Genomic DNA, 17,043 nt, shown 5'->3' on the forward strand with positions numbered 1-17,043 from the left:
CTGACCTGTACCCCCATCTTCTCGGTTCTGTATTGCTCCCCTCTCCCTCACTCTTGTGTGTCATTTCAGGAGGATAGACCTTACTTCTCCTGAAAGAAAATATGAACCCTACCTGCCAGGGCATTCTCTCCTCCTTTTGAAGACTCCCCACTCTGTGGGAAATGCTTGGGAACTCTGGCAGAGCCAGATTGGTCATGAGCCCAGGAGTGGTTGTCCCAGCCTGGGGCAAGCAGAATGGGGCTTTGTGCTTTCCCTGTCTGTCATTTGCCCATTCCCAGTGGCCTGAGAGCCACCCAGATGTAATGGAGTCACCTGCACTTTCTATCTGAGGGGGATCATGACATGAAAAGGTGTACTGTGTTGCCTCTGGTCCCAAAACCCAGATGGCACTGATTCTGTGTGGCATCAACATGTTGATCAGGCCTGTGGGTCCCTCGCCATCCATTTAAAGACATGTACTCAGCTTCCCAGCAGTGAGAGCCTATGTAATCAGGGTGCAGCCCTGAGACCTGTCTGGGGTCTTTAGTTGCAGAGTGTCCCATTCAGCTTTGAGGCTGCTGCTTTGGCTCCAGACCTTTGTATTTCTATTCCAGGACTTAAGCAAGTGACCCAGAACTCTGCCCTCCCCACAGCTGGTGTGGGGACCGGACATGTTAATAAGTCTAGAAAGTCAGCAGGGGTAGGTTCACACTTGGGTGACCATTGGCTAGACTGCCAAACAATGAGATGCTTTTAGGAAACCAGAATTCCTCGTGGCTTCAGAGCCATGTTTAGAATCAGAAGTTTCTTCTCCTGTTGGATTCCAGGCTAGAACCCTAAATCACAAGACAAATACGGCTATAGTATATCCAGTCTGCAGATATATGTGATTTAATAAGGTGGTTGTATACTTCCACATGAGAAGCTAGGCAAGAGACTGGGTAAGCTCTGCCTTTTAATTCCCTCTCCAGGACCAAGTTTAGCAAACATGAAGGCAACTGTTAGCTTCTGAGAGCAGCCGAAAGCCTGACATCAGGACAGAGAAACACCTTCTGAGCTCCTCTTACTGTGGGGGCAGATGGCAGTGAAAGGCTTTAACTGTGGGGCGTGTGTTTGTGTGTGTGTGTGTGTGTGAGAGAGAGAGAGAGAGAGAGAGAGAGAGAGAGAGAGAGAGAGAGAGAGAGAGAGAGAGAGAGAGACTGTGCTTGTTTGTGTGTCTGTGTATGTCTGTGTCTGTGTGTGCATGGTTGTGTCTATGTGTGTGTCTGTGTGTATGTGTCTGTGTGTATGTGTCTGTGTGCTTGTTTTTGTCTGTCTCTGTCTCTGTGTCTGTGTGTGTCCCAGAGTTGCACCCAGCCAATCTTTAGAAACTCAGTGACATGCTTTGATATGTTAAATAGACAATGACAGGCAGGCTGTGCAATAAGAAAACTAGTGAGAACCCAGCCCTAGATAACCCCATGTGAAGCCATGGGTCAGTTCTTGGACACTTGTTAATTTTAGGAGCAGACTGGGCAGAGGACAAGGTCCAGGGTGAACAATTAAAAGAAAAGGAGAAATGTGTACTTTGAGCAAATGTTAATCATCACCCATACACCCACCTGCAGGACCCATTCTGTTAGCTCAGCTTACAGCAGCTTCTGGTCAAATGGCAGGCGCTTCTGGCTTCTTGCCCACTGTGTGTAGTCCTTGCTTGACCCTGCATGGATCCCTGTGTGGCTAAGGGCCGCTTGGGAAACCCTGCCTATGGAGTCAGCTTCTCCCTCCCTTCCACCAGGGAGACTGCGCTTAGGATGAGGTTTACCCATGTGGAAATTAACTCACATATTGATGGCAAGCTTCATGAGTCTCTCATTAGAGGCATCAGCCTTCGGTTTAGCCCCTTGGTCATGCTCTGTGGGAGGCAGTACTTTTCACCTTGAATGTGGAGTGGCAGTGATGGAATGTCAAGTGTGTTATGTGCTGGACAGGAGGGCTCCTGGGGCATTGTAGATTTAATAGTATCTCTGGAGGAATGAGGGAGCTTTATAATTTCAAATAGTAATATTCAGCTTGAAAAAAGGAGCAGTTCTGAGCTTTGGTGAACAAATAGTTAGGTAACACAAGCAAAGTACAGAATATTTTATTTATTCCAAAAAGTTTCCTTGTGCATCTTTATGTATATAAGCAACTGCTAATTGACTTGCTTATTATGGTGTTTTTTTGTTTTTGAGACAGGGTCTTACTGTGTAAGTCTGACTGACCTGGAACTTGCTATGTAGACCAGGCTGGCCTTGAACTCATAGAGATCTGTCTGCCTCTGCCAAAATTAAAGGTGTGTGCATCATGCACAGCTGTTGTGAGGTGGGTTAGTTTGGTTTTTTTTGCATATATGTGTAATATGTAATATGTGTGGGTACATGTGTGTGCAGTTGTGTGTGTATATGCTTGTGGAGGTCAGAGGTTGATAGTCAATTATCTATTGAACCCAGATCTTGCTGATTCAGCTACTCCAGCTAGCCAGCTTGCTCTTGGAACTCGCTGTCTCTACCTCTGGAGCGTTGGGATTGTAGGCTGGCCAGCACACCCGCCCAGATTTATGGGTTCTGTGAATACAAACTCCAGTCCTTGTGCTTATATGCCCAGCCCTTTACGAACTCAGCAGTCTCCTCAGCCCTACCCATTGACTTGCTGTCTCAGTAGCTTATACTTAGAATTTATGTTAAGTGGAATCATACAATTACTTGCTCATTGGGTCAGGTTTTTTCCGGCCTAAATATTTTGAGATTGATTCATGTTGTTACATGTATAAGTAGTTTATACCTTTTACTGCTGAGGATGATTCAATGGAATGGATGTACCACAATCTATTTATCTATTTAAGGGTAACATTGGGTTATTACAAAAAAAGAGCTGCTGTAAGCATTCATATACATATTTTTCTATGGATATGCTTCTGTTTTCTTATAGTATATGGCTAGAACATATAATGGGCATAATACAAAGCTTATAATAGGATAAGCTTTTAAGTAACTGTCCAACTGGCATGTGCCGCCATGCCCAGTCTTATGTGGTATAGGGATCAAACTGAGGGCCTCATACATGCTAGGCAAGCTCTCGGAACCATATTCCTAACCTTGGCTGTTTTGGAGACTGAGGGAATGTTCCGTCTTTCCTTCCTTTCTCCCTTCCTTCCTTCCTTCCTTCCTTCCTTCCTTCCTTCCTTCCTTCCTTCCTGTTTTTTGTTTGTTTGTTTTGTTTTGTTTTTCAAGACAGGGTTTCTCTGTGTTGTTTTGGATCCCATCCTGGAACTTTCTCTGTAGACCAGACTGGCCTTGAACTCACAGAGATCAGCCTGCCTCTGCCTCTCTGCCTCCTCTGCCTCTGCCTCATGAGTGCTGGGATTAAAGACATGCACCACATGCCTGGTGCCCTAGGGAATCACAAAAGAATACCAAATCCCTGGAATTAGAGTTAGGGATGATTGTGAGCCACAATGTGGTTGCTAGGAACAGAACCGGGATTCTCTGGAAGAGTAAAAAAAGGTTGATTCTTTTAGATTGTCCCCCTACCCACCCAGCTCCCAGTGTCCTAGGCCCATTGTATAGTCTGCTGGCCTGGAGACCAGGCAGATCAGCTCAGAGTGTTTGTTGTTCAGGTCTGGTTTTAGTAAAATTTCATGCTTTGGTTCCTCATGTGCCTGGGTGACTGAGCATCAGCCACAGCTAGAGTTTTTAATGTAGTCCCTGCTGTGTGTGAAGGGTGGAGCCCGTGGTGTCACCTGACAGGGAGGTGACAGAAGAAACAGAAACCCGGGCAGTTATCCTGTGAACATACTGTGAGAGCCTAGAATCCTCCTCCAGGGTGTGAGAAGAGTCACCTACAGGTCCCAAGGGAAATTTCCGTGAGGTTAAGTAGATGTCTTTGGAGATTCATCTTTCTTGTGCTTTTGGTATTAAACTGTTTGTAAATGTGAATGGCATAGTGTGGAGCTGTATTTGTGGGTTGGTCTTGGTTGGGTGTTTGCTTATGATACACTAAAAGTACTAGCTTCTTTTCTCCTGCTATGGACAAATGCCTAACAGAAGCAAGTTAAGGAAGGAGGATTTATTTTGGCTCACAGTTCGAAAGGATGCAGTCCATCATGCTGGGTAGGCAAGGTGGCAGAGCGTGAGATAGCTGGTCATACTGTGTCTGCAGGTCAGAAAGCAGGAAGAGACAGATGCCACCATTCCGCTCAGTTCTCCTTTTGTTCGGTCTGGACCACCAACTTGTGGGATGCTGCTGCCCACATTCAGGGTGGGTCACTCCTCCTCTGTTAAACCAAAAGTGTGTTCCCTGGTGACCCCAAGAATAAGGATCACACCGGAAAACCACTGAAGCCCCTAGGATGCTTTTCTATAAACTGGGATGGTCTTCCCTCTTTAGCACTGCTGTGGGGACTCTGCCCTCATTACTCAGTGCCCTGCTACTTTGAGTGTCACTTCTCACCCTGGCACTTTGCTTTCGAAACCGTGTCTGCTCTATGCCTGTTTTCCAGGCTTCACAGGAAGTACCACAGCTCTTGAATGCTGGAGTGCAGGAGAGTGACCCCAGGACTGTGGGGGCAGGCCCATGCCCCATTGCTGCATTGCAGACACTGAAGAGGTTTGGTCACAGGAATTTCACTGCACCTGTAGGTTGGGCCCTTTGGGGCATCAAGTACTTGTGGAGAGCCTCTGTTCTCTGCTGGGCAGGCATTCCAGGACAGATAGGGAGCCATGTTGCAGAAACTCTTAGACTCAGGGGAGCCAGGGAAAAATTGCACATGGAAGTCCAGCTGCAGCCAGCATGACCTGTCACCTGTCACAGACTGCCTGACCCCCAAGGAGCTTGTGCTTTGATCTTAGATCCCAGCTGGGTGATTTTGAACAAGGTCCATAATCTGCCAGGGTGATCTTGCCTGAGAGAACACTTAGCCTGAGTGTCCTCTGTATGAAAATAATAAAACAGTTCCTACTGTGAAGGACACTCAAGGATTTGGTGAGGTGATGTTAAATCAGGGCCTGCAATGGTGGCAGATAAACAGCAGAGACCAGCCCGGTCAGCCTCAGTGCTGTGATGCCCGGATTTTGTTCTTTTGAGACAGGATGGCCTAGACAATGGCCTCAAGTTCACTGTGTAGCCCAGGCTGGCCTCACACTTTGATTTTCCTGTCTCAGCTTCCCAAGTGCTGGGGTTACAGATACCATGCTCAGCTCTCAGAAAACCCAGATTCTTTTTTAGTTTTCCCCCCTTTGTTTTCTTACTATATTTTTTCTTTTTTAAAGTTGTATTTAAAATGTTGTATTTATTGAGTGTGGATGTCCACACCAGTCCATGTATCCCATGTGCACTAGCATGTGCATTGGGTTACAGGACAACTTCTGGCGGTCAGTTCTCCTTCCACCATGGCTTTGGGATTGAACTGGGCAAGCACTTGTCCTCACTAAGCATCTCCCCACCACCTCGGTCTCCATGTGTAGCCCAGGCTACCCTGGAGTTCACAACCTCTTGTCTTAGCATCTAAGTTCTGGGATTGCTTTTCTTTCCTGTGTCTTTGTTGTGACGTGAAGACAGCCCCTATGAACGCATGGTATCCATGGGAACACATTTCTCTCCTAAAACCACTGCTTGGAGCACTATGGTTCCAGTTCTTGCTGCTCCCTTGGATCTGCTCGGCTTTGGCTCAGAGGGAGACTGCTAAAGTTGGCGCTCACCCTCCCTCCCCCATCACTCACTGTTTCCAGAAGCCCAGTTGAGCACTGGCAGCTTCTGCGCTGCTCTGCAAAAGCACTCAGAATTTCCATTCCCTCCTTCCCGGGCAGCAGGCAGCACCAGTCTGGCTGTCCTCATAAAGATGCCTGCTGTCGGGACAGGAAGCCTGTAACCTTCTCTCAGTAGTCTGAGAAGTAGGGGAAGAGTGTGTCTGGAAGGAGTGGGCACAGGGTTGAGAATATTTTCAAGGCTTGCTGGTGACTTCGGATGAGTTTAGTCATTGACTCCATTTTACAGATGAGGAGAGGCACTAGCTGGTCAGTGGTGGAGCCAAGGCCTCTCTGGCTTCTCATTCCTCACCAGTGACAGAACTGCCTGAGCCTGGGGATCACTGTGGTAGGCCCAAGCTTTCTTGGCAAGGCTAGTAGACTTCTGAAGTGTTTCCTTTTGGAATGGGCTTCTGGGTAGACATTGAGATCGGAAGTACTTAATCCCTGGAAGGACTGGAAGAGTCCTGGTCCCGAGAGCCACATCACCAGCAGACATGTCACCAGTGGGCATGTGGGCGCAGCACTGATTTTCCCAAGAATGTCCCTCTGGCTCATATCACACAATCAAATGCTTGGGCCACCCGATGCAGCATTTTCCAAGTTCCCATCAATATGTCCTTGAGAGTTTGTGGTTTATGAGATCAGGGTTCTTTCCTAAGAAAGAAAAATACTCAGTAGACCTACAACTGTGGAGACCCCAGGGGACTGAACCAGGCCCACCGTATGTGGGAGACAGTTGTGAACCTTGGACTAGCTGAGAGGCCACGATACAAACCTGGTACATGAGCTAGCTTGTTGGAGCCCACTCCCTACGGTGGGATGCTGTGCTCAGCCTTAATGCATGGGAGAGGGACCAGGCCCTGCCCCAACCTATTGTGCCAGACTATGTTGATTCCTCATGGGAGCCCTCACCAGTGAGGAAGAGTGGACTGGGGGGAAGTAAGGGGGACAGGAAGAGGTGTGGGAGGGAAAACTGGTTGGAATGTAAAATGAAATTTTAAAATGGCAGAAGAAAAATATTCAGGTAGGTTCCATGTGTTGAATTGCCCTTGCCTTCCTCCTTTGTCATTTGGAAATCCTCTCCTGGGTCCATTCTCTTTGAGGACTGTGATGCAGTCCAGGTGAGCATGTCCAGGCCACATCATCTTCCAGGACCCGGTGGTTGTGGATAACCTAAGAAGGAAGACATTGAGGGGAGATACAAGCAGCCAGCTGCTGATTGTGGGTCTACAGGCATCCCAGTACTGTCAGGGCTGGGCAGAATCCTAGGAGAGTCCCAGAGTATACTCCACTGCCCATGGCTCTGGGTAGAGTAGACTTGGCTCTGGTGCATAAGTGGGTCGCAAGCCTTGACCCTAGTGATAACCTGGGTTTGTGGGGAAAGGAGTGAAAAGTACAAGCAGGATGCAAGAGGAGCAGCATTGATTCATCTGCCTGTGCTCTAGCCCTCGTTCTGAAGACAAGGTGGCTAGAGGAACAGGGCGGGAAGAAGGAGGCCCAGGGATGTAGGAGCAGAGGCGTTCCTGATGGGAACTTTTAGTAAGTACCGGGTCACAGAGGCAAGAGAGGGGCATGGAAGGAGCTGCATTGGATGGACAGAGCCCTTAGGGTGACATGGTATGTCTGGAATGTCCATTAGACATTTGTGGGTCACCAAAACTTGGGGGTGGCCCAGAGCTTGAGCTATCACTAGCCCGCTGTGAAGCTGCAGGCATTGGAACTGTGGCTGACCTGCCTCCAAGCACCCATGCTCAGGGAATCCTCCTGCTCAACACATGCAGGCTGCTTCCTGGGGCAGGAGAAGCCCGTGTCTGAGTATAGAGAGGGGCTTGGTGACCCTTCAAGTCGTAAAAACCCAAGTGCCTCCCATTCCTGGAGTCCTGTCTGAAACAAGCCAGCTGTGCCTGCCCTGTGGGTTCTGGCTCTTGGCAGCCATCTGGGCAGAACAATCACACAGAGATCTTTGTTTTTCCAGGGGATCTGGGGCTGCAGGATCAGGAACATCCCCTTTCATTTCTGGGCCACAGCTGCTAGGCTCTTAGGAAGGTGTTAGTGAAGTCTGGGGCAGCCGGTGTTGGGCGCGTGGGCTTGAAGTTAAACTACTGTCTGGGAGAAGGGGTGACTTGAGGGCTTCTCCAGAATGAAGAGTTGAGGATGGACCCACCTCCCTGAGGACCTCTGGGAGAACTCTGAAGGCACTAGGGCCCACCTGCCCCTTCGTCCTGACCCCATCTAGTGTAGAGTGCCAGGCACTCAACCCTGCTTCTCAGCCTCCCTCTGCTGTGGAGATGGGCATGTGACTCTCTGCTGAAAGGCTGTGTCCTGTTTCACTGCTCTTCCCCATTTCCTCGGGGTTCCTGGCTTCTCAGATAATCTGTCTTTGAAAATGATCCTCTCTCCTTGTTTCCTCAATATTGAATAGACTAAGGGACTGTGCTTTCTGTCTTTAGCCAGAAATGAATTTGCCTGGCCCACCAGGCAAAAACAAGAGTCTGGAGTCAGTGCAAGACCAGCCCCAGGAGCCCGTCAGTATGCCCCAGACACTGACCAGCACACTGGAGCACATCGTGGGCCAGCTGGACGTCCTCACACAGGTAGGGCCTGATGGGAACGTGAGCACACGTACACACACAAGCACATGTCTGCAGTGTTCTAGCATTTGAACCATTTGATGTTGGCTGGCAGACACTGAGGTTTGTTTTAATGAGCCAGGGTCACTTTGTGTAGTCTAGGGTGACCTTGAACTGGAAATCCCCTTACCCCAGCCTCCTGAGTACTGCTGTTACAGGTGTGTGTGTGTCACCATACCCAGAGACTACTGGGTTTTTAAAAACAGAAGTTCATAGTGCCTTTGTGTTCCTCGTGGACTCAGTGTGTCTTTCACTGAATCAAAGGCACGGTGGCTGTCTTGCTTATGTTTGCTTTTGCTGTACTGAAGCACCATGACCAGAAGCAACTTGGGGGGAGGGACTGGCTTGTACTCTCACATCGTGGTTCATCACCGAAGGAAATCAGCACAGGAACTCAAGCAGGACAGGACCGTGGAGGCAGGAGCTGATGCCATGGAGGAGTGCTGCTTACTGGCTTGCTCCCCATGGCTTGTTCAGCCCAGTTTCTTATAGAATCCAGGACTATCAGCTCAGGGGTGACCCCACTCACAATGGACTGGCCTTCCCCCATCAAATACCAATTAAAAAAAAAAACCTACAGCTTGCCTGCTGCCTAATCTTAAGGAAGCATTTTCTTTTGGTTTGCAAGACAAGGTTTCTCTGTTTAGCCCTGGCTATCCTGGAACTCACTCTGTAGACCAGGCTGGCCTTGAACTCAGAAATCTCCTGCCTCTGCCTCCTGAGTGCTGACATTAAAGGCATGTGCCGCCACAACCGGACTGGAAGCATTTTCTTAATGGAGGTTCCCTCTTCTTAGGTGTGTATCAAGTTGACATAAAACTAGTCAGTAGCCGGGCGGTGGTGGCGCACGCCTTTAATCCCAGCACTTGGGAGGCAGAGGCAGGCGGATCTCTGTGAGTTCGAGGCCAGCCTGGTCTACAGAGCGAATCCCAGGACAGCCTCCAAAGCCACAGAGAAACCCTGTCTCGAAAAACCAAAAAAAAAAAAAAAAAAAAAAAAAAAAAACTAGTCAGCATAGAGGCTGACACCTTTGATTTTAGCCCTGGGGAAGCAGAGGCAGATGGTAGTCCATGAGTTCAAGGGCAGTTTGATCTATATATTAAGTTCCAGGCTGGTCAAGGCTGCATAGGGTGAGACTCTTTTAAAATAGTGTTTCTGTGTGTGTGAAGGGAAGAGGGGAGAGAAAGAGAAGAGAGAAATAGAGAATGAACCTGTTTTCCAATTTACATTAATAAAACATCAATGTCTTCCCTGGGATCCTGACTGTTGGACCTATGTAAGCTGCAGCTACCAGACTCTAAAGCTACCACACAGGTTTCTACCAGACTCTGAAGTCACCACACAGGTCTCTGCCAGAGTTTGTCACCCTGGTATGGCTGGAGCCACAGTGGTGCTTGAGAGAAATACTGTCCTTTCATCCCATTCTCACCTGCCAGAGAGCTGGGAGCAGTGAGTTAGAGGTTCTGAAAGCCTGGGTTTAGACTCAGTGTCATTCTTTTATTCCCTGGGGTCCTTGGGAAAACCCCTTTAGTTCTCTAAACTCTGGTGCCTTGACCTGTAGTGCACAGGTGGTCTGGGTGCTTGCCTCCATGTTTGTGGTAAGGGTTAGCAGATCTGAATCTCTGCAGTCTGGCTCATGCCTGGTTCCAGGTATCTGCTGAGTAAGTGTTTACTGTGGTCCTTCCCATGACCTTCATCAGTGAGGTAAATGTGGGTCCTACTGTCTAAAATACCCTGATGAGGTAACAGCTGCCCTGGAGTATGCCCAGAGGAGCAGCACACCTGAGGGAGGCCCTGACAGAAGAGCAACCTGCCTGTGGTCTGGAGAGACCACACAAATCCCAGGGTAGCTGACATGTGGCTCAGCGGGCAAGGCGGTGCCGAAAGACCCTCAGTTCCCCTGGTGCTTTGGCTTTAGATGCATGGCGGGGACTCCATGGACGCCTGTATCCCATGCTGACTTGTGGTTAGTGAGACTGTGGGAGGGATACATAGTCTGCTAGGAAGGGCTGTAAAAGCAGGGAGAGGAGAGAGCAGACCCTAGGTAAGTCCTGTAGAGGAATGCAGAGAACAGCTAATAGAAGTGGAGCTGAAGCAGCCTGGTAGCCTTTCCCTGACTCTGGACCTTGGGCTAGGAGAGAAAAGCCACTCCACATTGTGTCACGTCATTGGCGGAATGTCAGCCTTGGGCACACAGATGGAAGCATCCAAGGGAGAGGCGGCCATCAGGGTTTTGGGACTGCAGAGCTCAGTGTGTGGAGCCGTGCTGGAAAACCTGCGCTGAGGGGATGGGAGCAACGTGCAAAGTCTTTAAGATGAAAAACCCACCTCAGGCCCGATGGAAAGCGCCGTATGCGCTTCACAGCCTCACCAAGTGAGAGGGCAGGGGAGGGTGGGGTCGTTAGGACTTCACAGTGTAAAATTGGCAATTAAGTCTGAGAGGTGGCTAAAAATACAAGAACATCGCAGTGAAAATACTTGCTGTTGCTGCTGTAGGGGTGCACATGGAAGGCTGTGTTTTGTGTTAGCAGTCAGGAGTATGATAGTAGCTTTGTAAGAAACTCGTAGCACAGAGCAGAAGTGGCCTACAGCTAGGTGTTTGGCTGCCCCGTGACACCCTTGTCCTACCTGACAGTGTTTGGTCTCTTTGCAAATCCATGGTGGTCTTACCTTCTGTTCCTTGGTGCCACAAAGTAAAAAGTGTTCCCTTGGACCAGTGTGTCCTGAGGAAGCTTGGGTTCCATATAGCCCCACATAAGGCCACAGGCTCAGCCCACTTTTGTACAAGGTACACTGGGTTACTCCAAATGCTCTTTGGAGGCTTGGTCATCAACTGTCCACGCTGAACTAGCCCTGAGGACTACAGCCAGGTGACCACAGCCACCTTTCCTTTCAAGTGGCTTGTTCAGCCAGACTCCCTATCTAGTCTTTGAGTTCTGGCCTTGGGTCTACCCCTTAGCAGATGTTCCCCACTGTGTGCTTAGTCTTAAAGCCCTGTGTGTTCTGGCCGCCTCAGCACCGACTCCTGCTTCACTGGCCTTTTCTTCTCTTCAAGGAAGTCTCCTTCTGTGTGGTCTCCTGGAGGGAGATGGCATCTCTTGGTTCCCTTACACTCCTATCCTACAAAACCTCTTTCCAGGGAGAGCATGCATTTGCAGTGGGCAGTGGACAGGGATGACTTCTCCAGTTACAGGTTACAAAGGACTTAGTTCTCTTTGTTTGCTTGTTTTTTTTTTAAGATTTTATTTATTTATTATGAATACAACATCCTGCCTCTATGTATGTTTGCAAGCCAGGAGAGGGCACCAGATCTCATTACAGATGGTTGTGAGCCACCATGTGGTTGCTGGGAATTGAACTCAGGACCTCTGGAAGAGCAGTCAGTGCTCTTAACCTCTGAGCCATCTCTCCAGCCTGTTTGCTTGTTTTTTGAGACAGGATTTCTAAGTATAGCCTTGGTTGTCCTGGAACTCAATAGTCTGGCCTCAAACTCAGAGCTCTGCCTGCCTCTGCCTCCCAAGTTCTGGGATTAAAAGTGTGCACCAGGTAGGACCCTAGTTCTTAAAGCTGAATTCTTAGTCCACACTGGCAGTCCTAGCACTTGGAATGCGAGGCAGGAAGATCAGCAGTCCCCTGGGGGCTCAGTGTGTGTTTGACTTCACTGCAACCTAAGCCTCATGTGCCTTGATCTCCAAGCCTGGAATGCAGTGTTATTACCAGCACCCACTCTCCAGGGCTCTAGGAATACAGAATGTGTCCACCTGCGGAGCTCACCAAGCAGTGCCCAGCAGTGCTGTGTATTCCTGTTGTCATATGAGCCTCCCCTGGTGCTGCCACTGTTGCTACCCAAGGCTTGCTGGGGACAGTCTTCTATAAGACGGCACTATAAGGCCTTCCCTCCAGTCTTCTAGACCTTCCCTCTGCCCAAGGGAGCCATCTCTCAGTCCTTATGATAGAAGTGATGGTTCTCTACACACACACACATTCACTGAACCCATTCTGTGTTGGCTGTGTGAAACCCAGTCCCATTCCTGAGACGTCTCCTTGACTGAATTTGATGCCAGAGCCAGGCTTTAAAAGGGAACAGGGACCACTGAGAAAGCTAAGGAGCCATGCATAAGGAGCCCAGCCAGCCAAGGCATGGAGGCCTCGGGTCCTCTGGTGGGAGTTATGAAAGCAGCAGCCCAGGGTGACTGAACACTGAACAACAAGCTGGAGCCTGACCCGGCAGAAGCCTGAGGGATGTGGGAGTGAGAGAGGACACAAAGAGAGAGGCTAGGACTTCAGCAAGAGTCAGAGCTGTCATAGGTTTGCTCCTGGGAAGCAACTTCCTAAAACCTTGGAGCTAGATTTCACTGCAGGTCAAGGAAGGGGGTATGAGATCAGCAAAGCTGTGAGGCATCTAGCCTCCCCAGGAAGCAAGTTGGCCCCCTGGGACCAAGAGGCCTTGCAGGTCTATTAGCATTCCAACTGCCTTTGGGGTTTGTGCAGCATCAGAAATCAGTTCTATAACACACACACACACACACACACGCACGCACGCACGCACGCACGCACGCACGCACGCACGCACACACACACACTGGGGTTGTTCTGGTTTTACCTTTTAGAGATTTCCATGTTTATAAAGTATGTGCATTATTTGCATTACTTTTCGAAAGTGCATTTATGAGCCGGGTATAGTAGTGCATGCCTTTAATCCCAGCACTAAGAAGGCAGAAGCAGGCAGATCTCTGAGTTCGAGGCCAGCCTGTTCTACAGAGAGAACATTCCAGGACAGCCAGGGCTACACAGAGAAACCCTGTCTTAGAAAAGGGGTAGAGGTTGGGGGGGCATTTATAAGAGAAATGTAACTTTTGAAATGACCCTACAAGGTATGGACCCCTTGCTTCATCTCCTGCTGTCTGTAATCCTCATAGGTCAGGTCGGCCTGACCTTTCAGGTCTCCTCCGGTTGTTTTAGATGGAAAGTCCCTGAGAGCATCCTCCTGGTGCTTAGCTGAGGCCTCAGCTCTTCAAGTCTCCTCGCTTGATCTCGCTTTAGGGTTTCCCAGCATTTAGCATCTTGCCAGGTACTGTTATACCTGGATCCACCCTGGGGTCCCCCCAGCCTGTGGCTTCAGCAAGAAGCAGCTGGTCCTGATCTTAGTGTAGGCAGAACATCCTTTGCTAAACAGTTTGTGTGGAATTTTGGGGTGGCTTCATTAAGAGTTTCCTGCAGAACCAGCAAGCACTTGCTGTGTACACCTGGAAACCTGGATTCCTGGAACCCACACAAAGGTGAGAGAAGAAAACTGACTTCTCAGAGTCCTGTGACCTCCATACACGCTGTGGACTTTATACCTCTTTCCTCAGTATAAATAATTAAAAGAAGTTCAGAGCTGGAGAGATGGCTCAGCGGTTAAGAGAGTTTAAATAAAAAAAGCTGGGACATAGCTCAGTGGTGGTGCTTGTCCAGGATTCACAATACCCTGATCTCCATTCCTACTACTGCCACCAAAGTTTTTCCTGTAGAACAAACTTGACCTTCCTGAAGGATAAAGCCACAGTTCTTTCTCTGGGCTCTGCAATCAGATCCCAAAGGCTAGCCCCTGAGGCTGCCTGCAGAGACACAAACACACATGCACACGTGCACACACTCTTAACTCTGACACGTGCTCTTGATGTAGTACAGAACTTGTCCTTACTACCCTGTGAGACTGCTGCATGGAGCTCAGGGAGGGTCTGATCCCAATTGGGTACCATCCATGCTCAAAGTAGCCTGGATTCTTCAGTTCATGGCTGCCAAGCATGGAGAGGAATGTCTCCCTCTTGGGATTCAGGGATAGTCTCTCTGAATGAGCGCTGAGATCGCCTATAGCATGGGAACCAAGAAGTGGGCATTCTAGTCCAGGGATCCTGGGAGCTGCCTGAGAAATGCCAGTGTCTGTCTCAGTTGCAGAGAGAGAGAGCACCAGAGGTCATCATGAAGCTGTTGGGATTTAGGGATAGGCCTTTGAACTTGGACTCAGGCACTCAGGGCCAAGACTGACATTCTTCACGGATGTGTGCTTCTGTGACAGTCATTCTTTGAATGGAGTTACCTCAGTAGTCTGGGAGGCCACTGTGAGAAGTGCTGTGTGGTCCATCCAGCAGCTTGTTGGTTTTGTCTCAAGTCCACAGCAACTGGCTTAAGGAACATGAGTGTTTCTTGTGTTGTTTTTTCTTTCTTTGTTTGGTTTTTGAGACAGGGTTTCTCTTTGTAGCACTGGCTGTCCTGGAATTCACTTTGTAGACCAGGCTGACCTTGAACTCAGAGATCCACCTGCCTCTGCCTCCCAAGTGCTGGGATTAAAGACGTTTGTGCGCTGCATGTGTTTTCTGACAGTGGGATTCACTAAATGTGACGCATACAAAGCACTTATGTCTCCCTTGGGGGACTTTGTTATGAGATCATGTTCAACCTCATCACCTGTCCTGTGGCTGCCCGTATCTCTTGCTGAGCTTGTCTGAGGCTTTTTTCCTGACAAAGCTGGCTCCATCCTGGAAGCCTGTTGGGTCTACAGAAAAGCCATGGGAAGGGTGAAAAGGCCTGATTGCTATGGATGGCCTTTGCTTCTTAGGGCTTCCTGTAGGGTGAAGCTTCACTTAGAGGTCTGTGGAGTGTCCACCCTGCCATTTCTGCACCACTGGTCACCCACTTTCCCATGTTGCCCTTCACAAGCGTGGACATGACCACTGCGCTGCTACACAGCATCTGCCTTTCAGCCTTGTGAAGCGGCAGCATCTCTGGTAGAGCCACGAAGCCTTGCGAAATCGGCTCTGCCACCACGCTAGATTTGTAGCCCTTGTGGCAAGACCTGAAGGACTCAAGCCAGACCCGAGGGCTGCCAGACCTGCTTGCTTGATGTCAGATCCTGAGGGACAGCAGCACAGGCTTTGACCTGCATTTTCTTTCCTCTTGTGCCCTGTAGAGATGCTGGAAAACTAGCTAGCAGGCAGGTAGAGCCCTTGTCAAGGCTCACTGCCCCCTGGCCCCCTTGTGTTCCTCTGTAGACTCTCAGAACCCTAGAGGGTTGCTGGGCAGGAGCCAGTTACCCTCCTGAGCATGTGAGGCCCCGGGTCTCTCTGCAGGGGATGGGGTAGAGCATGGAGATGTGGACAATGACCAGGAGCCTGGGAGGCGGCTGTGCGCAGCCCAGCACAGACTTAGCCAATGGCTTGGTGGTTTTGTTTTAGAAGCCAACAGAAGAGTTATTTTTGACTCCAGTTTCACATCTTGCTGCTTTTTAAAAATACCAAGCCATGAAATTCTTGCTCCAACTTGGGTTTTTTTTTTTTTTTTCCTCCTGGCATGCAATGCTTCAGGCTAGCCCCAGCCATGCTGTGATGTCACAGTCAGGTTCCTATGGCTCACAGAGACTGCTACACACTAATCTAAGACTGGGAATTTAAGCAAGAGGAGCCAGGCCCTACAGGCTCTGCTGCTTGGTGCTCCTTGGGAGTTGAGTTTTCTAAATGTTCAGGTCCCTAAGCTCTACCAAGGGTTTTTGTTTGATGCAAGGATTTAGATAACCTTTAACCACTCCTGTCCTGCTAAATCCTGGCAGTTCCCTGCTTAGTGGGCTACTTGGGTGAAGTGTCTAGTTCCACACTAGTGGGAAAGGTTGTGTGTCTCTGGGTTGTGGGTGAAGCTGCCTGGATATTCTGTGGGGCTTTCAATGTCCTTCTTTGCCAGGTGGACCAGCTTTTGTTTGTAGGAATTGACTCTGGATTTTTAGTAGTTACAATATTTTTCCCTAGGGTTGGTCCTCCCATGGGATCCCAAACCCAATTTGTTGGGAAGATACAGAGCAAGTCCCCTTGCGTGCATTTCAATCCTGCTTACAAGAGGGTACTTGTTTATTTCCATTCAAACCATCCTCTGAACATCAGCATTTACTAGCAAGCACATCTAACTACCACACAGACTTGGTCCGGAGTGGATTTGTCATCCTCTCTATACGGGCATTCATGGGCTACCCTTTCAGCCACAGTCAAGTTCAGAATGGCCTGAGCCCCTGCCGCTTAGGGGTTTGGAGACAAGAGGCTTATTTGTCTTTCTGTTAAGAGGCTACTTCCTGGGAGACAAGGGACTGAAGACATTGTGTAATCTGTGGTAGGGACAGATGCCTGCCTTTAGCTAGTTGTAGAGGCACCGAGAGAAATAAGAACGTCTGTCTGGTCCCCAGCTCCTCCTCCCCATCCCTGTTGCTGACTTTGGCATTCAGTCCACAGGCTTCTGTGGCTTTACAATAGGAAAGGGTGGGGGAGGCTGCACCCTCCTCAAGTACCAAGTCAGGCAGCATGCAGCCCCCCTCATGGCACGCAGCTTATTAGCTGCACTCCAAAACTAGCTCATGATTGTTATTTCATGGGGGCCAGGATGGCAGCTCCCTTGGGGATCTGGCAGACATCTCTTGCTTTCCATCTTCTATCCCATTTGCGGTTGTGGCAAAAAGTACCCCCCCCCAAAAAAAAGAAGCGGCAGATTGAAATGGTCTGGGCAATGGCTGTGGTTCCTGCTGGAGCCTGGGAGTATTCATGGTTGGTCATGCCAGATTTCTTCTGAGGTTCCAAGCAGGCCTAGAGGCTTAGGGAGGGCTGGAAGATGGTGAGCAGGAGTTGGGGATAGGGACATATGAGACACAC

The 17,043-nt window shown here is 49.4% G+C and overlaps 1 protein-coding gene across 3 annotated transcripts in view; it reads left to right on the forward strand.

Annotated features, from left to right (window-relative positions):
* The window catches only part of Poc1a (POC1 centriolar protein A), a 77,290-nt gene that overhangs the window by 49,237 nt on the left and 11,010 nt on the right, over positions 1-17,043 (forward strand). For 2 of the 3 annotated variants that reach the window (XM_005074853.4, XM_040739880.1), the window contains exon 10: positions 8,195-8,338. The exons of the other annotated variant lie outside the window; for it this stretch is intronic. In XM_005074853.4, coding sequence (XP_005074910.1) covers positions 8,195-8,338 — 144 coding nt within the window. The remainder of the gene's footprint in view (positions 1-8,194; positions 8,339-17,043) is intronic. 3 annotated transcript variants of the gene reach the window in all.

The sequence above is a fragment of the Mesocricetus auratus genome, unplaced genomic scaffold, assembly GCF_017639785.1.
Source record: "Mesocricetus auratus isolate SY011 unplaced genomic scaffold, BCM_Maur_2.0 Super-Scaffold_100691, whole genome shotgun sequence".
NCBI lineage: Eukaryota > Metazoa > Chordata > Mammalia > Rodentia > Cricetidae > Mesocricetus > Mesocricetus auratus.